At 42.6% G+C, this 22153-nt stretch overlaps 2 protein-coding genes across 5 annotated transcripts in view; one reads left to right on the top strand and one right to left on the bottom strand.

The window, feature by feature from the left end:
- Positions 1 to 8899, bottom strand: part of SENP1 (SUMO specific peptidase 1) — a 102322-nt gene extending 93423 nt beyond the window's left edge. The window contains exons 1-2 of one of the 4 annotated variants that reach the window (XM_077483732.1): positions 8633 to 8899; positions 2477 to 2617 (exon numbers count right to left, since the gene is read on the bottom strand). In XM_077483732.1, coding sequence (XP_077339858.1) covers positions 2477 to 2482 — 6 coding nt within the window. In that variant the 5' untranslated portion in view covers positions 2483 to 2617; positions 8633 to 8899. The remainder of the gene's footprint in view (positions 1 to 2476; positions 2618 to 8632) is intronic. The other 3 variants (XM_077483733.1, XM_077483735.1, XM_077483734.1) reach the window with 3 other exon arrangements.
- An 887-nt stretch (positions 8900 to 9786) lies between these two features.
- Positions 9787 to 22153, top strand: part of PFKM (phosphofructokinase, muscle) — a 139764-nt gene continuing 127397 nt past the window's right edge. The window contains exon 1 of the mRNA XM_077483731.1: positions 9787 to 9811. Coding sequence (XP_077339857.1) covers positions 9787 to 9811 — 25 coding nt within the window. The remainder of the gene's footprint in view (positions 9812 to 22153) is intronic.

The raw sequence follows: 22153 nt of genomic DNA, 5'->3' as shown, positions 1-22153 counted from the left end.
ATATTTTGCCACAAGTTGCAGGAAAAATAAAAAATATTTTTTTTTTTTTTACAAAGTTGTCACTAAATGATATATTGCTCACACATGCCATGGGCATATGTGAAATGACACCCCAAAATAAATTCTGCTGCTTCTCCTGAGTACGGGGATACCACATATGTGGGACTTTTTGGGAGCCTAGCCGCGTACGGGGCCCCGAAAACCAAGCACCGCCTTCAGGCTTTCTAAGGGCGTTACAGTTTTGAAGGCCATAAAATGCCAAGATGGCACAAACCCCCCCCAAATGACCCCATTTTGGAAAGTAGACACCCCTAAATTTAGGGGTACACTAGTGAGACTAGGTAATAAATGGCGGGTGCCCTGAAACTATAAAAAAATAACTAACCAACCAGCGTCACCTGTAACAGTTATATGGTGATCACTGGTGAAAGGGTTAACTAGGGGGCAATCAGGGGGCTTTATGCGGTAGTATATGGGGGTCCCTGGCGCTATAAAAAGCTGCGGCGAACCTAAATACCTACCTGCCTAACTAGCGTCACCTGTGACACTAATACAGCGATCAGAAAAACGATCGCTTATTAGGCTGGGTTCACACTGGAGCGATGCGGGAACGCCACGAATGCGCGGCGGGTTCCCGCATCGCATGCCTCCCGGCGGCAGTTCACACTGCCCTATGCGAACTGCTGGGAGTGTCAGTGAAATGTTACTGACACCCCCAGATCAGTTCGCATATCGCAGTGCGATCTGCAAACTCGGATCGCATGGTGTGAACACCCATGCGATCCGATTCTGCTGCGGGCCAAAAAAAGGGTCCCGTGTGAATTTGCGGCGGGTGCGGCGAATGGCTGAACTCGAATCGCACAGAGATCGGATGTGATTTGCACTGCAGTGCGGTGCGAATCACATCCGTTCTCAAACCGCTGCAATGTGAACCCAGCCTTAGTGACACTGGCGACGGGGGGTGATCACGGGGTTAAACCTTTATTGGGGGGGTTAGGGGGGTACCTTAGAACTAAAGGGGGCTAACCCTAACTGCCCTAACAGTTATTAGTCACAAATGACACCCGCCGGGTGATCAGGGGGTTAAACCTTTATTAGGTAATAAATGGCGGGTGCCCTGAAACTATAAAAAAATAACTAACCAACCAGCGTCACCTGTAACAGTTATATGGTGATCACAGGTGAAAGGGTTAACTAGGGGGCAATCAGGGGGCTTTATGCGGTAGTATATGGGGGTCCCTGGCGCTATAAAAAGCTGCGGCGAACCTAAATACCTACCTGCCTAACTAGCGTCACCTGTGACACTAATACGGCGATCAGAAAAATGATCGCTTATTAGGCTGGGTTCACACTGGAGCGATGCGGAAACGCCGCGAATCCGCGGCGGGTTCCCGCATCGCATGCCTCCCGGCGGCAGTTCACACTGCCCTATGCGAACTGCTGGGAGTGTCAGTGAAATGTTACTGACACCCCCAGATCAGTTCGCATATCGCAGTGCGATCTGCAAACTCGGATCGCATGGTGTGAACACCCATGCGATCCGATTCTGCTGCGGGCCAAAAAAAGGGTCCCGTGCGAATTTGCGGCGAATGGCTGAACTCGAATCGCACAGAGATCGGATGTGATTTGCACTGCAGTGCGGTGCGAATCACATTCGTTCTCATAAACCGCTGCAATGTGAACCCAGCCTTAGTGACACTGGCGACGGGGGGTGATCACGGGGTTAAACCTTTATTGGGGGGGGTTAGGGGGGCACATTAGAACTAAAGGGGGCTAACTCTAACTGCCCTAACAGTTATTACAGTCACAAATGACACCAATGCAAAAAAAAAAAAAAAAAAAAAAAAAAATTACATTGGTGTCACTGTGACTGGGGGGCAGGGGTAATTGGGGGGGTGATCGGGGGGTAAAGGGGGGGTGTGAGTGTGCCTGGCATGTTCTACTGTGTGTGTAGAGTGTTGGTGCAACTCACCGATCCGCTCTCCTCCGTGTCAGAACGAAAAATACCGACACGGAGGAGAGAATACATCACTTCCTCTCCTGTGTTTACATTACAGGAGAGGAAGTGATGTCACCGGGGATTTCCATTCGTCGAGAGCGATCGCGAGGGGGTGGCCATGAATGAATGGCCGCCCCCTCATCCCGGATCGCTCTCGACGGAATGCCGACCGCCGCAGGCACCGGGGGGGGGCCCGATCGGGCCCCCCACCCGCGGGCAGGCAGGGACTTATATATACGCCCATATGCCTGCCCGTGCCATTCTGCCGACGTATATCGTCGTGCGGCGGTCGGCAAGTGGTTAAGCTCCTTCTTTAATTGTTCCACTTCATTTGTGGTGTACTGCATTTCGTGCCCGTGTGGCCTCCTGTATGTAGGCAGAACCATCAGGGCCCTAAGGGCCAGGTTTGGCGATCATCGCCGCGCCGTTCAAACAGGTAACCCTAAGTACAGTGTCGCCCGACACTTTGCTACATACCATCATAAGAACATCACCGACCTCAATGTCTGGATAATTGAATCAATTCTGGACAAATTCACCCCAGCTGAGAGGTTTAAGCGTCTTTGCCAACAGGAGACATATTGGATATATTCTTTGAATACGATGTCCCCCCATGGCCTAAACGAAGAGATAGAAATTAATACGGTAATCTAGATTCTGAGGTACTTTTAGATGGTAGATTCCTATCGATATCTATATAACTTTTTTCCTTCACACATTTCCCATATATACACGTCCCTATGAACTATAGATCCATTCGGAGTGTACCTGCTGGCACACCCCCATAGCCCCTCTATATTGTTATAATATTCTCATCTTTTTCAGTGTTTTACTCTTTTCTACATATTATGGGCTTGTCGCATGTGCATATAGATTCATATATATATTTTTATTGAGTTCAGCATGTGTGTATATATTGCTTATTATTACTCATACTATTTATTATTTTTCAATGGTTTAGTATCTATTATTATTATTACTATTCATTTGCTATATTTCTGTTCTTACTATTAATTTATCACTTTTATTTTTTCCTCATTTTCCTTATTTGTATGTGTGTGTGTATGTATATGTGTGTGTATGTGTATATATATATATATATATATATATATATATATATATATATATATATATATATATATATATATATATATATACACATATACATATACACACACACACATATACACACACATATATACAAATAAGGAAAATGAGGAAAAATAAGTGATAAATTAAAAGTAAGAACTGAAATATGTGTATATATATGTACACCCGTATGACTCCATACCCTGTCCCCCAGAAATACATTGAAATACGTTATTTTTATTTAAATTTTCCTTTTTGATTTGATACATCAAAAGTAGTCAATTATTCAGATTTTTATTACTAATAACATACAAATTTATTTTTTCAAAATGTATGGTGCTTGTGGTATCTCCAATGTATTTCTTCTAACAAATAATATGGGCCCGCATAAATATCAGTCTCTTTTAACAATGCATTTCATATATATATAATTCACTATCATCATTATATTATTTTTTATCCATCTAAACATTTCCCCTTGTTTTACTTCTTTTTATATTTCACTCTTTATTTTTAAATAATAATAATAATAATAATAATAATAATTAATAATAATTATTTATATATATATATATATATTTTTATACATACTCTTTTCATTAATTTTTTTATTATTATTTTTTCTTCTTTATTATTATTATTTCTATCATTTCTCATTATTATTATTTTTTACATTATTTTTTTACATTCTATATTTTTTACCTATTCCCTGTTTGTTCATTTCAATTGAATCTGTTTCCCCTTCTATTCATTTTTTCTTTTAATAATTATTTCTATCTAATCCCTATTTTGTATTCTGGCTATTAATTCAGCTCATTTGCCATGCAATTATGTCTATTTATCAATTTGCTGTGTGAAACAATCCTGCTCTCTATATAAATGCTTCCCCTGCTGCTCTGGCCTTTAGAACTGAGGAAACAATGGATATTGTGAAACGCGTCTTCTGATTGGCCGATACGCCACTTCCGGTATACGGAGCTTGCGTTCCACGCTGGAACGCACTTCCGGTTCCGGGTTCTCGGACTCTCCGGACGTTAGAAGGCACTGATACTGCCTATTGCCATCATCTGGACATCCACGAGGCAGCGTTTTCTACAAAACCTAGGCTGCTACACCGCAGCCTCTGCTGCTGAACATCTTGAATGGCCGTTCCAGCTGTTTATCATCTCTGCTCCTCCGGATAGAAGTGGCTGTGATTACCCTCCCTCCTTAACATTTTATGCCTGACTACAATGTCCTTTTGTGAGTAGCCAATTGGCTGTGTGATTTTATCAGATTAAATGTAATCTACCTTATATACTACACTTAGTTTGGCGCACTTCTTGTCTTTTCTACATTATATTTCCTAGAGAGTTGTGCTTCTCCTCTCAAGACAGTTGCTGCCACTGGTGTTAAGAGTTTGAACTTTTATGGACCATACTTAAGGAACTTTGTTTTTTTTGCATGTGTATAATATATATATATATATATATATATATATATATATATATATATATATATATATATATATATATATATATATATATATATATATATATATATATATATATATATATATATATATATATATATATATTATATATACACACACACACACACAGTATATATATAATTTTTATTTCCCTTGATCCCATTTTCTTTCCCCCCCCCTCTTTCCCCGTTAGTATAGAGGTTTTTGGACGGTGTTTGATCTTTGCGCCATCTTATTACTATTTCTTATATACAGTATACACGCACACGATCCTGTGCAGAGACGCTGCCAAGAAAGGGTAAAACTGCTATATGGAAGCCCTTAAGTGGTTAAAATGTCTTAGCAACAAGGCAGGACAGGATGATGCCGTGCCAGAGTTTTTCAGTCGGGTTTCAGGATAAGTGGCCCACACCTATAGCAGAGGTATAATTTACCATTAATCAGAGCTACACTGTTTGTTTTAATCTACAGGCACTCTTTACCTGCATAAGCAGTTTTCTGTAAGGCTGGATTCACACCTCCGGAATCGGGTAGCAGCAGGGGTCCAGTGTGTCCCTGTTCTTCATTTCAGGAACGAATCAGGATATAATTTTCACCTGAATTCTGCCCTGAAATGGAGCCAAAGATGCACAGCATTCCTGTGCAAGCTGCTCTGGAGCCGCAATGGCGATATGTGAGCGGGCTCCATAAAGAGCCAGTCACAATCTCCTGTCATGCAAATTGGATGCGGTAAAATCCACATGCAATTCGCATAGCTGTGAACCCAGCCTTAAGGTGAACTAACCCTGTAATTAAAAAGGCCTATTTATAGATGTAGTTTTCACGTAAACAAGCTTTGGCAACACACGTGCTGCTCCATATTGTCCCAAGAATAACAGTGAGCACTGCCAGATAAACCAATGTTATTACAGCGTTCTCCCCTGCTAAACTATTGTGTCCTGACAGGGAGATGCCCCCACCCCCGATCCAGAACACTCTGTTCAGCGCCCTCAACCATTTGTGCAGAACGTTGATTGGGAGCCGACCAGCAAACCTTTTTCAGTCATGCCCCTTCGACAGAAGCTGGCCGAATTGTCGGCTTCTGTCGAACCAACTCCAGTACACACAGCCAAATATCAGCTGGTTTCTATTGAACCAGTCAATGTCACCCGACATTCAGCCTGTGTGTACTAAGCTTAAAATTGGAAGTAAACTTCCAACAATAAATTGTACCTATTGGTAAGGCTTACCTATAGGTAGTGTAAATATTAGGGGTGCAACGGATCAAAAAACTCACAGTTCGGATCGGATCATTTTTCAGATCAGCAAAAAAATAAAAAAATAAAAAAAGACTTCCCACTGTAATATCCACATCATCTCCCCCACTGCAATAGACATCTCCCCCACTCACTGTAATATCCACAGACAGCCGCCAGGTGTACCAAGATGGCTGCCGCTCCAGAGCCACTGCCTTTCCTTGGGCAGAGGCAGCGGAGTGCTCCGCGGATCGCGTGGTGTACCGATCCAAACAGGTTGACCCATTCGGATCACGGATCGGGGACAATCCGTTGCACCACTAGTAAATATCTCCTAAACGTGCGCTGTCTAGGAGATATTTAGTGTACATGCAGCTGTGCCGTTCCTTCAGAGCTTTGTGCCATAAATGGCAGCTCCCACGCGGGAGTGACGTTGCTGGAATGCTTAGCTTTCAGGCAAGTTTCACATTATGTGCTGGTATGTGATGCAGATTAGCACATTATTGCTTTACCTTGCAGGTAAAAAAAAAAAAAAAAAAAAAAAAAAAAAACTACCGGGTTCCCTTACCTGCAATGGTGGCAGCAGCACCCGACAGCTGATGGAAACATCAGACGCGGTGCCGAAATTGCTAGACTACAGGACAGGCAAGTATCCCATTATTAATCACTTCTAGGCCAGCTCACGCCGATATACATCTGCGATTTGGAGGATATTGTTGTTATGGCAGCAGCTAGCTGTCATATCCCCAGTATCCTTGTCTTCAGTGAGCGGTCCGGTTTCTGATGAAAGTGGTCTCTGCGGCAGATTCACCGCAAGATCACTTATTAGCGGAAGGAGAGGGACCCCCCCTCCCACCAGGATCCTGTGCCTTACCAAAGCCGCCAGCAGTGGCGGAGGCGATCAAGTTGGTCCCCTACGTGGGTATGGATACGAAGATGGCCCTCACACATCTCCATATCACTGCAGGGCAGAAGCAACGTCAAAACGTCACTTCCGCCCACAGCTCTTAAAGGGCTTTTTTTTTTTCCTTTTTTTTTTTGCATTTTAATGTATACATGAGATCTGACGTCTTTTTGACCCCAGTTCTTATATTTAAAGGGGTCCTGTTTCTATCTATTACAAGGGATGTTTACATCCCTTGTAATAGGAAAAGAAAAAAAGTGACGCAATTTTATTATTTAAAAAAAATAAAGACGAGCTTGCGTGCAGAAGCGAACGCATATACCTGAATAGCGTCAGCATATGAAAACGGTGTTCAAACCACACATGTGAGGTATCGCCACGTTCGGTAGAGCGAGAGCAATAATTCTAGGCCTAGACCTCCTCTGTAACTTAAAACATGAAAACTATGGACATTTTTAAAGGGTAAAAATGTGTTACCATTCCTTGAGCGGGCGTAATTTTGAAGCGTGACATGTTGGGTGTCTTAACTTACTCGGAGTAACATTATCTTTCACAATATAAAGAAAAAAAATTGGGCTAACTTCACTGTTGTCTTATTTTTTTAATTCAAAAAGGCAGGTGATTGGAGGAAAGTCAAACCTGAGCCTCTCCTCATTGGCAAAGGAAGGAATGTACAGAGCTGTGCTGTGACAAGATAAGCTGTCTGCTAATCTATTTATAGCAACCTCCCACCAGACAAAAATCAGGCTGCTTTTATCTCCTGTCTTGGAGAACTTGTCAGAAGTCATCATGCTAATAACAGAGCTACAGAGCAGGAGAAACACAGGGGACACAGTGCTTTCAGTAGGGATAAGAAAACATTTTTTTTTTTTATGATCGAAATGTAAAACTCCGATGGGTGTTACAAGATGTCCGCTTGCCCCCTTTTCAGTGTATCCTTACTATGGAGGAGTGCAGGGTATAGCAAGATGGCGGAGATAAAACATGACAGGTTGCCAAATCTGAAGAAACACCCTCGTTAAAAGGTGTGGGCTTTGTGTTCCCCCCCCGCCCGAAAGCCTGACTGCAAATAATTCCTAGGATGTTGCTAAGAAAACCTAGCTGTTACTGTTCAACCTCTTTCATCCAAGATCCCTTTTCTCTCCTGAGGCAGTAGCTCTGAGCTCAATAATTGAGAACGTGATAGTGAAGAGTAACGGCTAGACTTCTCATAGCAACATCCTGGGAGTTTACCAGTGAGACTTCCGATATGTAAATGCCCTACAACTATAGTAAAGACATATCTCCCAACTTGTTGAGATGGGAATGAGGGACACCTATCAGCAAAAGTATGTAGGCATAGGACACACCCACTTAAAGGAGAATTGTACAAAAAAAAAAAAAAAAAAACACACGATTGGTTAAACCCACAAGTTTTTTTTTTTACCACTACTATTCCTTTATATTGGTTTTTGGAATTTACAAATGCAGCAATTTAGAAATCAGATGAAAAGGTTTAGCACCGGGAAACACTTTTTGATGTATATAAAATGCACTTTTTATCTATCTATATAGATCAGACCAAAATGAGGTGCAATGAGGGACATCGCTCCTAGTCAGGGACAGTCGGGGGCTATGGAAGGGCATTATTTAACTTTAGTCAGAGCTGTACAGTTTGTCTTTATCTACATAAGCATTTTTCCCCAGTAAAGGTGAACTGCCCCTGGAAACACAGTGCACTTATCCAGGGACTATGGAAGGTAGGAGGTAAGTGTCCCCGGCCATGTCATGAAGAGTTGTGGTGAGAGTGTGAGGCGGGCCGGGTCCTGTCACACTGAAGAGGAGGGAGGAGGCTGAGTACTTGGCACAATATTACTCCTCATCCCGTCTACCCCTTCCATTATATATTCCTCTCTCTCCTCGCAGCACGCCGACTTCTTGGCGCGCAGACTCACCTCTCTCTTGCGCGCGCTTGCCACCCGCCCTGAAGCAGGCCTTTGTGACAGCCGTGAGTGAAGAACCCCCCGAGTCCGTTAGGGGAGACGATAGATGCGAACTGCTGTGAAGGCCTGTCCACCGGACGGAGCCGCCACGCACGGCGACACAGGAGGACTGCTCTTTTGAGTAAACCGCTCTGATAAGGAAGTCTCGGAAATTTCCTTTGTGCGTATGTTCGTCCGTTTGTTAATAAAGTTACAGTTGTTGAAAGGGGCAAATGTCTCCGCAGAAGGGTGCCCATGTTTTGTCAGAATGTGTAACGGAAGTGACTATCCAACGCCGCCATCTTGCTACACCCCGCTCTTCTCCATAGTAAAGATACATTGAGAAGGGGGAGAACGGACATCTTGTTACACCCACCGGAGTCTTGCATTTTACACTTATTTTTAACAGGTGAAATGCAGTGCTTAGAACTCAGTCTGACTGGTAAGATGTTGAACTTTAAAAGTAGAGGCGAGCCTGCGGATCTCACAGGTTTGCTAATCTGACAGAAGTTCGCTGCTTTAAAAATTCAACCTCTAAACATTCATACGGAGTTCTTTAAGTACTAGTAGTATTTCAGTATATAAACTCACTTTACTGTTAAAAATAAGTGTGACATGCACAACTCCCGTGGGTGTAACACGATTCCGCTTTCCCCCTTCTCAGTGTATCCTTACTATGGAGGATTGCAGGGTGTAGCAAGATGGCGGTAACGGAACGCCACTTCCGTTACACATTCCGACGGGTCGCCAAATCTGATGAAACGTCCACAGAGAGCGCTGGAGATGGTCACGTGATTCGCTCTCAGAGCCCTCTCTAGACATTTTTGACACGGTCAAGAGAGAGCTAGAACATTTAACGTAACACAAGGGGAAAAAAATGATAGTTTGTCAGAAAAGTTGTTACCTAAACGTTATTTTTGCTGCAGTTGTCCTTTGATGGAATGTGTTGTGTTTCTGGGTGTTTTTTGGCAGTCACACGGATTCAAAATGCCCTTAGTTAAGATGGCTGCCTGCGAAGTCATTTTCTTTTCTGGAGGCAGGGGGCGCCTAAGGTACCTTGAGCCCGATCTCATGCGGTGTGCTGCTGCTGAGGGAGAAAGTTTTGTGCATCTCAGACAAAAGAAGTCATGTCTACAGATCTAGACCTGGAAGGTGAATGAAGGTTTATCATCTTGTGGTTGCATGTCCTGCTTGTAGATGTAGTGCTCTCATTTACTAACCAACGCTTTCATTGATCTATCCCTGCTTTTATAAACAGTTGATGCTGAAAGTTTTTTTAGTTTTTTTCTTTGGAACTTGGAAGCCCATCCTGAATAATAAAAAACGTTATTTTTTTCTTTAATCTCTAGATAGAGTAAGACAAATTGTATATATTGAATACATGTATTTTGATTCCATTTATCTTATATTAATCCTGTCTACTAATTTTAGAGAAGATGTTTAGTGATGAATTCATGTTTGTAATCACCTGAATTAAAGTATAGATACAGTCAAAATCTGTGTCCCATTAGAGTGATTATCCCTCACTTCCTGTCCTGTGCACACCACAGGAAGTGATGGGAAATCTCTCTTAAAAAAAGTGAAATGCTCTCTTGCACAGTTGGCACCAGAACAAGCGTCCCCAAATGAACATTTCACTCTAATCCTGTTATGACAAGTCCTACGTTTTTTTTTTCCTCTGGTCTTAGTGACAGGTCACCAGGATAAATCAAGAGAGACACAGAGGGGGATTTTCTAAGACTGGAGAAGCTGTGTATGGTAGCCAATCAGGTTCTATCCTACATTTTCAAACTTTAACTGGACTATCTGAAGATCAAAGCTGATTGGTTACTACACACAGCTGCTCCAGATTCTGTCCGCTCCAGTTGTAGGAGATTTCCCCAATAAAAAGAGTGCACGTCGCTAATGGGACACAGACCACAATAAACCTGGATTCCCACCTATGCGTTTTTTTGTGCATTTTGCAGAAAAGCCCATTTAACATGGTTTCCTAAGGTACACGTTCACATCTATGCATTTTTCAGCCGGTGCGATTTTGGAAAGGGTTAGGACTTTTTTTTTTTCCAGTATTTTGCATGTAATAGATTTCAATGGAATCGCACCAGAAAGGTAAGTGTTGTGATGTAATTTTCGATGTGTTTTGCGATTTTTATTTTTTGGTTTAAAACACTGTTTATAGATGGTTGCTAAGAAGGGGGCCGGGAAGCCGCATCTTTAACGGATGAGTCATCAACTGTCAGAGGGGTTCCCTGCTGACAGCTGAATGTTTCAGGTCTAGTATGGATTTGGAGGGACCTTATCTGAGCATGCAGCCCCCCTCCTGAACCATACCAGGCCACATGCCCTTAAAATGGGGGGGTGTTTAGGGGGGCTCTGCTTCCCCCCCCCGCCAAAGCATCTTGCCCCCATGTTAATGAAGACGAGGGCCTCTTCCCGACAACCCTCGACTTTGGTGATCGGGGTCTGCAGCCCAGATCCTGCCCCCCTCCATGTGAATGGGTATCAGGGACATTGTACCCCTACCCATTGACCCCAAAAAGCAGTGAAATATATAAAAAAAACAACGAGCCGGTTTTTGACAAGTCCTTTATTAAAAAAGAAGCCCAGAGCCGTCTTCTTCCTCACTTCCGGTTACCTGCTAAAAACAAAGGCCACTCTTCTTCTAAGGCTGACTTCCTCTGTTGTGTTGTCGCACGCTGTCTGGCATCTCTTATATAGCCATGGGGTGTAGCCATCCGATGACGTCACCCAGAGGGCCCTCCCCTTCTGACAACATATGACATCACAAGGGGCAGGCTCTCTGGGTGACGTCTTTGGATGCATGCAAAAATGCATAAATAACAAGGGTTTATAAACGCAAAAGGCACTGCAAAACGTGCCTGAAAAACACATCAAGCGCAGACGGAATGATTTGAACCTAGACTAAAACCTGACCCTCTCCTTTTTTTTTCTTTTTTTTTTTTATACAGAAGAAAAAGAAAACACTTTGGGCTTTGGATATGAATTAAAGATATTCTGTTTTGTCTTAAATATAGAAGGAGGTTGGCACCACTGTCCTGCTTCTGAATGTTTGTTTCCGTTCTGTTATATTGAATCTGTGGGTGCCATCATTTCTGCATCACTGACCAGGAACACATATGCTTGCCAGGAAAGACCTCATCTGCATAATTTTTCAGGATTAGTGGCTTAAAATGATGTTTAAAAACAAAAATATTAAATAAAAATAATTTATGCTACCAAGTTTGGCGCATGCTGGAAATTGCCTCCAGCATTGCTCCTTTTTCTTCTTGCTGGAGGCCGCCATTTTGTTGAAGCCCAGAGCAATCACATCCTTACTGAGAACTCTTCTTCTCTCCTCTCAAAAACTGTCACTTTCTGTAATTAAAATATGTCAATTTCCAGCCTTGATTTGTATGTCTTGGCTTAAAGTGGCGTTCCACCCCAAAAAAAAAAAAAAAAAATTATTAATTTGCTTAAAAACAAAAAAAAAAAAGTTTGGAGAAAAATGTGTTTTTTACTTACCTCTAAAATCTAAATGCCTGTTGCTAGGGGATCCCTTGTAATCGTCCGCCTTCGGCGTCTGGGCAACTGACATCACTTCCCTTGGTGCAGGAAGGGAGATTGCCTTTCCCTTTTGTCAGTCATCTGGGACACGTGACAGGTCCCAGATGATTGTGCAGCCAGGCGCGGTTCGCGCATGCGCAGTAGGTGGCCGGGTGCCCACAGTTAAAATGCCGCAGAGCGGAGGGGGAGACGAGTGGAGCTTCGATCCCCCATATCACTGGACCCTGGGATAGGTAAGTGTCCGATTATTAAAAGTCAACAGCTGCAGTGTTTGTAGCTGCTAACTTTTCGTTTTTTTTTTTAAGCGGAACTCCGCTTTAAGCTGGCCATAGACGATTCAAATATCGGACGGTTCAGCAGGGATCAGCTGAGATTTGATCCATCTATGGGCAGGGTGATTGTACCCAAGTTGATCCATCAGTCGACTTGGGTACAACCAGCATGTGGAATTTCTGGCATGCAATTATTGCCAGAGGCTATAGCTGCTATTTAACCACTTCCCACCCGGCCAATGTATATATACGGCCGGGTGGGAGCCGCCTGCTCCTGATAGGACGTTCAGGATCCCGATGTGCTCGTGTCACCCGGACACGGCACATCTCAGATCGGCAGGAGGGCTCTGTGATTGGCCCTCCTGATCACATGACGGCCGTGTCCAATCACGGCCGTCATGTGATGTAAACAAACAGCCGGTTGCTAGGCAATCGGCTCTCCTCTCCTCACACGGAAGTCACCGCTGAGAAGAGGAGAGCAGAACGCTGCAGCCGGCTGATGATCAGTGAGTATGGGCTGCTTTTCACAGCTTTTTACTCACTGATCATCAGTGTAGTGTAAACACACAACACACCACACAGTGAAAACACAGTCCCCACATATGTCCCCAAAACACACATGTCCCCAAAACATACATGTCCCCAAATAATAAAAACACATGTCCCTAATAATAAAAACATGTCCCCCACATATGTCCCACTAAAATCACATGTCCCAATGATTATCTGCACACATATGTACGTGATCACCTGCACACATATGTACATGATCATTTGCGTACATATGTCCGTGATCACACAAACCAATTATTATACACTTAACGGAATTTTTTTTACCAAAAACATGTAGCAGAATACATTTTGGCTTAAATTTATGACAAAATTTGATTTTATTGGATTTCTTTTCAAATAGAAAAAAGAAAATATTGTTTTTTTCCCAAATTTCCGCTTTTTTTGCGCTTATATCGCAAAAAAAAAAAAACGGAGTCGTGAATAAATACCACCAAAATAAAGCTCTATTCGTGCGAACAAAATGATAACAATTTCATTTGGGTACAGTGTAGCATGACCGCGCAATTGTCACTGAAAGCGCTAGAGCGCTGAAAGCTGAAAATTGGGCTGGGAAGGAAGGGGGTGAAAGTGCCCTGTATTGAAGTGGTTAATAAGCATTGTGTTCTCCCGGCAGGGATATTTCCTGTGCCCCTGCTGGGAGAACACAAAAGCTCCGTGGGAGGGATTCAAGGGATTTTTCTTTACTGAAAATCACATAATCTCTGGCCTGATTTGCCTAGAGAGGAAGGTTGACAAAAGCATACAGTGCAGAAGTTCACAGGCTGCCAATAAAGGAGAATGGAGAGAGAATCGGGAAGATAAGACAACATCCTTTTCTTTTGTGTCTCCCTGATCCCTGACTCCTGCTTTTCTTTTTTATTTTTTTTCTCCCTCAGCTCAGTCTGTATCATTCCTGTTGCTATCTTCCCTCCTCAGCAAATGTAAATCTTAAAGCTGTCAGCTGATTGGCCTCTAGTGGCTCTAATTTTAGGCACAGTGCCAAGAATAGAGAGCAACTGGGCACGTGCAGAGCAGGAAGAGAGTACATTACTGCTATCAGCCATAACTCTGTTATTTTATTTTCAGGCAGCGGCTGGCTTTTTCATTACAGTAGTGAAAGCAGCAAATTAGCAGCTGAAACTCTTTCACAAGCAGCGTGAGGGGTCAACCCTGTCTCTCGCAGGTGTTTCTTGGGCTTACTGTTTTTACCAGCGCACCCAGGAAACGATCCGACAGTCTGCATTGCTGGCCATATAGATGATTGGAGACCTGATCGTCTCTAAGATCTTGGAGGACCGAAGCGACGTCATGACATCACTTCTGGTCTAGGGAGGAAGTAAACAATTTTTATTTATTTTTTTTTGAAGCAAAAGATCAAAAAAATATATGTTTTTTGATCTTTTATTTTTAAAGGTAGAGGAGTGATTTGGAGTCTAAGCCCTCATGTACACTGCTGCCGTTAAACGGACGTTTAGGAGCAGTTGGGCATTTTTTTCAACTGCTCCTGAACTCTCCTCTGTGTTATCTTATCAGTACATGTACACAGGGGGTCGTTTACAGTAGTTTCTAGGCAGTTGAGTTTAGAGGCCTTTTTTGGAATGCAAAAAAGAGGTTCCGATGCTGAGTTTAGAGACATTTCAAGCGCTTCTAAATGCGGCTAAACATGGTAACCCGCGTTTCATTTACAGGTGTCTTTTTTTTTTTTTTTTTTTTTTCATTTTTGGCTATTTTGAGAAAATAAATAAGTGTGTGTGTGTGTGTGTGTGTTCAAACCATTCTAAACGCAAACGGGGCCTAACGGATGTTTTAGACGTCGTTTACCATCTGTCAAGTTAAATCGCACAGGAGAGGTAAAAACATCCCATGTAGATTAAGCCTAATAGACCCGAAGACTTGTCATCCCTTATTTCTATTAATATGGATGTTTACATTCCTTGTAATAGGAATAAAGGTGTTCCAAAAAAAATGTAAGGGGCAGTGTAAAAATAATTTTTTTTTTTAAAGCGCCCCCATCTCTCCGTGCTCCCGTGCAGAAACGAACGCATACGTAAGTCATGCATGGATATGTAAATGGTGTTCGCACCAAACGTGAGGTATCGTCACAAAAGTTAACTCTCTAAACAGGTAACCTGTAAAATTCCTTAAAGCGTTGTCTAATTCTATTTAAGTATCCTAGTTTGTCGCCATCACATGAGCGTGGGCAGTTTTAAAGCGTGACACATTGGGAATCTATTTACTTGCCGTAACATCATCTTTTATATAGTACCAACACATTTGGTTATATATTGTGTTTTTTTTTTTTTTTTATTCATTAAAGTGTATCTTTCCCCCAAAAATTGCATTTGAATAGCTGCTGCACAAATACAGTGTACAATAAAAAATTGTGATTATCGCCATTTTATTCCCTAGGGTCTTTGGAAGAAAAACATATAATGTTTGGGGGTTTTAAGTAAGTTTATTATAATAATATAATAATAAATTTTTAAATAAAAAAAAAAAAAAAAAAAAGTAAGTTTCTGGCAAAAAATACTGTTTTTAAACAAATGGTACCAGAAAAGGCTTGGTCAGCAATTGGTTAAACAATATAAGCACTTAGGCTACTCTTTCACACTGGGGCGTTGTGGGCACTGGCTGTAAAGCGGCCCTATATTTAGCGGCGTTTTATCGCGCTATTTGGCCGCTAGTTGGGCTGTTTTAACCCCCACTAGGGGCTGAAAAGGGTTAAAACCGCCCGCAAAGCGCCGCTGCAGCAGCACTTTGCAGGTGGGTTTGCAGCTCTGCCCCATTGTTTTCTATGGGAAGGGGCACTTTAGGAGCGGTAAATAAACCGCTCCTACAGCGCTCCAAAGATGCGGCTTGCAGGACTTTTTTGACTGTCCTGCAAGCACACCGCTCCAGTGTGAAAGCCCTCGGGGCTTTTACACTGGAGAGACAGCAGCGGCTGTTTCAGGGCACTTTGCAGGCGCTATTTTTAGCACTATTGCGCCTGCAAAGCGCCCCAGTGTTGAAAGGGGCCTTATTGTTAATGTTTTATATAGCTATACCGGCAAAAGGGGCCAGTCTGAAGTCATCTCTCAGGACTTAAAGTGGTTGTAAACCCTTTACAACCACTTTTTTACTACAGGCAATCCTAAAATTAGGCTTACCTGTAGATACACTGGATATCTCCTAAACCTGCACGGTTTCGAAAATATCCCTGTATTTGCATGTGCCAACGTCATCGGCACATGCGCACTTAAGTTAACTGAAGCAACGACAATTGTACTGTGCCACTACCGGCGGCTCCCACGCACATGCATGAAGTAACCCCCGTAGAGATGTCGGCCACCAGAGTGGTGAACGAGGACCTCTCCGGGGGCTTCGATCTCAGGTAAGTAATTCATAATGAGCTAGTATGCATTATGCCTTTGTCTTGCAGGTTTTTATTTTATTTTGTTTTTTTAGAATTTTTTTTAAAAGTGTTTTACAACCACTTAAATCTTCTAACTAAAGGTCTACTTTAAGGTAAAAAAAGTTGTGCCTTTAGAAGCACTTCAATGGTGCCTCCAAGCTTTTAAAATGCAGTGTGTTATCCAGTGCGTGGAAACTTATATCACCATGCGGCTGCCCTTTTTAGAAAAGGGTCAGGGTCCCTTTCCTTGCATTTCCTGCAGGTGCAGAAATGCATTCAAATGTATAGGAGGCTGTGCCCATGTAAATGCAGCCACAGGGGAAGTACATAAATGTAAACCTATATTCCTTCTGCCTGACTGAGCCACGCATGTGCAGCTCAGAGTACATTACAGCACCTGCTGTGTGCTGTGGTGATGTGACTCCCTGGGGCATGTGAGTAATGTCATTGTGGCCCATGGCGGTCAAGCTGCTTGACAGAATAAAACAGAAAGGTAGACTGGGTGAAGATGGAAATGCCCAAACACTAACAGCCCAGCCGTGGAGGTCTTCCTTTGACAGGTCAGTCTGTGATAATGTGCTAGTATGCAGTGCATACTAGCACATTATGGCATAAACCTGTAGGTGGCCCAGATAAAAATAAAATAAAAATATAAAGTTTAATTCCGCTTTAGATTATTGAATCTAGAGGATTAGCATGACAGCCAGGCATCATGCAATTGCAGAATAGGAAGTCATTAATGACAGGCTTTATATTTCCCAGTGGAAATACTTCTATTGATAAGTGTACAAATATAATCTATGGTGGTGTCCCTGTTTGACAAACTGCTATCTATTCATGTTTTGTATCAGTAGGAGTATTCTATTGAACAGATAGGTTGTTTGTGCTGATGGAAATGCAGGCTACCTTTTTTGGTCCCTGTCAAGTGCATAAAAATGGTGCGGAATAATTGGGGTTTTAGTGAAAGACTTAGTCCAGCTTTCTATGTTTTCATGTTACACCCCAATGGCATTGCAAACGCAACCTGTGTTTTGCTGCAATTTGGAATTGTGGTGGTTCCATCCACGATTCAAATCGTCTAGGTGTGAATGGAGCCTTAGCCCCTGTACACACGTCTGGATTATGTCCGTCGGAACTTGCCCGAAACTGTTGCATACACACGGTCGGACAAAGTTGTTGAAAAATCCGATCTTTTAGAATGTGATGACGTAATTTCGTTACGATGGGACTACATTCAGGCTAGTAGCCAATTGCTTTGATGTAGGAATTTGATCTGAGCATGCGTGGCACTTGGTCCGATCAAAATTCTCTACACATGATCGGAGTATGTCCGATCGGCCCAGTTGGTCGGGAAATATTTGGAAAATTGGGTCCGACGGATATTCCGACGGAATCAGTCCAATGCATACCACACACAGTCGGATTATCCGAGAACACGGTCCGATAGGACACATTCCGACGGATTCTCCGACCATGTGTACAAGGGCTTAGGGCCATTTCCTTCACATTGATATGTTTTTCCTGTCTCTTTTTTTTTTTTTTTTACCTTGCAAAAAAAAACTCAGGATAATTTTTCCCTATGGCACTTTTTACACCACTACGCTGTGGGTGCGGTGCGTTTGGAAAAGTCCTGCATGCCGCATCTTTGGTGCGGTTTTGAAAACTGCATCAAAAAAGCAGCTTCCCATTGAAATGAATGGGAATCGCAGTAAAAATACACCCGCGATTTTCATTTTTGGCGTATTTTTGGGTTGCATGTCCATTTTTCACAGGTGCAGAAATGCATGGAAAATGCGTTTGAAACCGCAAAACCATGGCAAAATGCATATGCGATTTTGCTACAGAGCAGTGTGAAAGAGTACATTGTTTTAAAATGTAGAGAGCACAGTGTGTATCCTCTTCTTCTTTTTTTTTTTTTTTTTTTTTTAGCACACCAATGGAAACCAATGTGGATCCTTATTTCCACATAATAATAATAGTAGTGGAATAGCTGAACCTTACAAGAGTAACAGCTTGTCCCGGCAGATCTAAAGGGAACCTTCATTTCTGACATATTATAATTGGTCCAACTCTTAGCCCTTGTACACACGGTCAGACATTTCCACAACCAAATCCGTCGGATTTTGTCTGACGGATTGTGTCCGAAACTGTTGCATACACACGGTCAGACAAAGTTGTCGGAAAATCCGATCGTTCAGAACTTGATGACGTAATTTCGTTACGATGGGACTACGTTCAGGCTAGTAGCCAATAGCTTTGATGTAGGAATTTGATCTGAGCATGCGCGGCACTTTGTCCGACCGGAATTCTCTACACGTGATCGGAGTATGTCCGATCGGACCAGTTTGTCTGAAAATATTTCCAGCAAGTTGGAAAATTTGGTCTGATGGAAACAGTCCGATGCATACCACACACAGTTGGATTATCCGACAAACCGGTCCGATAGGACACATTCCGACAGATTCTCCGACCGTGTGTACAAGGGCTTAAGAAGAAGGAGTCTTCATATGGCGGCTACTCAGGATTATATATTTTCACTGAATATATTTTTACTTAAAATATGGATTATGTTTTTCCATGGAATGTGGAGGATATTGACAGGAGGGTTTAAGAAGCACATATTTGGACTATGATGCTTTTTGATTATTGGGTGAATTTTAACACTATTGTTCCTAATAATTGTTAGCTATTGAATTGTTATATGCATTTTAATACATTTATATTATATTATTTTAGTTTTGTAAGTTGTATTTTATTTAAGTCACATTCACAATTCTGAGCACGGTATAATATTTTGCATGTTATTAAATGTGATTCATCATTAGGATACTGCAGCTTTCAAATACTTTGAATGCTCCCAGAAAAAAAATTTGCTGAGTGTAAAAGTTTTCAGTTGCGGTAAGCTCATTAAAATACATAATTTTTTCTTGTTTATGCATTAAAAATACATTTCACTGCATCTGGTGTAAATTAATCTTTAATCGCAGGGTGCTTCTCCCAGGCAGGCAGGATAGCTCAGGAGGGTTCAGACTAGAATCTGAACATGACTAAGCTCATCCCTACTCACCACAACTTACCTGTGTGGCTGCTGTAAATCGCTCTCCCTTTCTTCTGCCAGATAAACAGCTGCTCTAAAGTTCTCGGGAGCTATGAGTATACCCTGCCAAGGTCATATTCCCTCTGACGTTCTCGGTGTTCCTTTTTGGTTTGGACTGTGGGCAACATACAGTAGGCATCTTTTCTGGCATGGCACATGGGAATTATTCCTCCACTCTGGAGTTATTAGAAAAGGGTTCTGCAGCCCCATGTGCAGACGGTGGTACTCTTTCAGAGATTTATTGGAGGTTCTCCAGGGTTTTGCCTGCAAAACCCTTTATTTCCTCCTTTGGCTACTGACATACAGGTGTTCTCCCCATACTCAGGTTCCTTTGCTGCTCTCATGGTCCTTTTTGCCTCATTGCCAACAGTGAACATGCTTTAAGTAGGTGCAGGCCTGGGGCCCCCTAGGAAGGACTCCTGCTGCCTCTGATTTTGCAGATGCCTACTCTACCTACCTAGTAGAGGACAAACCTTCCTCCTGCAATCCCCTTCAGGAAAAGGAGGGGGTAGAAACTTTGATTAGATCAGCGCAAGAGACCCCTAAAAAAATGCAGCTTGTCCTTCCATTTCCATGGAGGCGCCAGTTACCTTTGGCAAACTCGGGCATAAGCTTTCTTTGAATATTTTTCTTATTACTCCATTTTTGATGATTTATATCTGAGTGAAATATATTCATGCATTCAGCAGTGATTGACAGCATAGTATTTCCCCTCTCTTCTCCACTTCTTATCATTTCCATCTATTTAAATATATGGGCTCTCTGCACAGCCAGCGATTACCTGTGGTGAACACCGCTGGACATGCTCCATAGACGCACACAGTGTGGTTTGGCCTCGCCCCCTGCTTCCTCCTCACAGCATTTGATTAATATTGGCTTATGCTGCCAACTACTAGCACCCTCCTGTGCCCTGTGTTTATGCAATTCTCTCCCATTTGATTGTGCCTGCATACTTTCAGGGCCAAATACAGCCAGTGGCATGACACCAATGATCTTTATTTTTACGCGTAATTGTGGTAATCTGACCAGCACTGTAATGCCCTGTACACACGGTCGGACTTTCCGATGACAAAATCCGTCTGATCTGACGGATTTTGGCCCAAACTTGTCTAACATGCACACAAAGTTGTTGGAAAATCCAATCGTTCTGAACGCGGTGACGTAAAACGCGTACAACAGGACTATAAACAGGCCAGTAGCCAATAGATTTCATCTTGTAATTTATTCTGAGCATGCGTGGCATTTTGTCCGTCAGAATTGTCTACACACGATTGGAAATTAAACTATCAGATTTTGTTGTCAGAAAATTTTAGATCCAGCTCTCAAACTTTGTGTCAGAAATTCAGACGGTAAAAGTCAGATGGAGCCCACACACAATTGGATTGAACATGATCCAATCGCACATTTTCCGTTGGAAAGTCTGACCGTGTATACAGGGCATAAGAGGGGCTTTCTTCCCACTTACCTCGGATATAAGGGGAATTTTTTGCTATGATCGCCGATGAATTGGCTATTATAGTGATTGTAAAGGTGTTTGTTATTAAAAGAAAAAAAAAAACACGTTATACTTACCTGCTTTGTGCAAGGGTTTTGCACAGAGTGACCCCAATCCTCTTTTCCGGGGTCCCCCAGCGGCACTCCTGGCCTCTCCACTTTGAGTGCCCCCACAGAGAGCTGCTTTCCATGGGGGGGGCAATTGTGCAGGCGCGGTCCCGAGTTCTGCTGCATTCATTGGATTTGGTTATAGTTTTGCGATAGGCCTGAACAGACATCCTGCCAGGACTCAATTAGCTGTTTACAGCCCTGCACAAACCCAGGTGTTGGTTTCTGATTGTTATTATTATTATTATTATTATTATACAGGTTTTATATAGCACCAACAGTTTGCTCAGCGCTTTACAACATGAGGGCAGACATTACAGTTACATTACAATTTGGTACAAGAGGAATCAGAGGGCCCTGCTCGTTAGAGCTTACAATCTAAAAAGGAAGGGTCAATTGATACAAAAGGTATTGGCTGTGGGGGGATGAGCTGATGGAGGAAGTAAAACAGTGTTAGTTAAAAGCTGATGTCTATAAGCTGAGATAATGGCTCTTTTGAAGTGAGCCTGAGTTAAGCCTATCAATTAAAGGAGAGAGGGAGGGTTAAGATTACTGTTGCAATGTGTAACTATTCTGCCAAACTGCCATGGCTGACCTATGATTCCTGAACAAAGTGGTCGCTAGCTACAGCGGGTGTCTAGTACATGTTATCATTACCGTCCCCAGAATCAAAAGTTAGGGGAAATCTTCCATTGGGGACACCTGTCCAAAGTACAAGTGACACCTCGATTCACAAACTTAATTTGTGAAGCGGCTCTGGTTGCAAAAGGAATTGGTCCTGAACCGAGGCAACGTTTCCCATAGGGTTCATGTAAATCAGGTTAATCTGTTCTGAACTTATTTTTTTGTTTTTGAACCACATATGAAACAAAGTACAGTACAGTATGAAGAGAGAGGGAGAACACTAACCTTGCTTGAGACCTTCTTACCTTTTTCTTACCGCCATGCTTGCTCTGAAGAGTCTTGTCACCTTCATTACTGCTCTGCACTTTTCTTACCACCATCAATGCTTGTTC

This window comes from Lithobates pipiens, unplaced genomic scaffold (assembly GCF_037356315.1).
Source record: "Lithobates pipiens isolate NorthernLeopardFrog02 unplaced genomic scaffold, aLitPip1_a1.2 Scaffold_16, whole genome shotgun sequence".
Lineage (NCBI taxonomy): Eukaryota > Metazoa > Chordata > Amphibia > Anura > Ranidae > Lithobates > Lithobates pipiens.
Note: the sequence above shows the minus strand (reverse complement) of the source record. Positions and strands in the feature narration are given on the sequence as shown.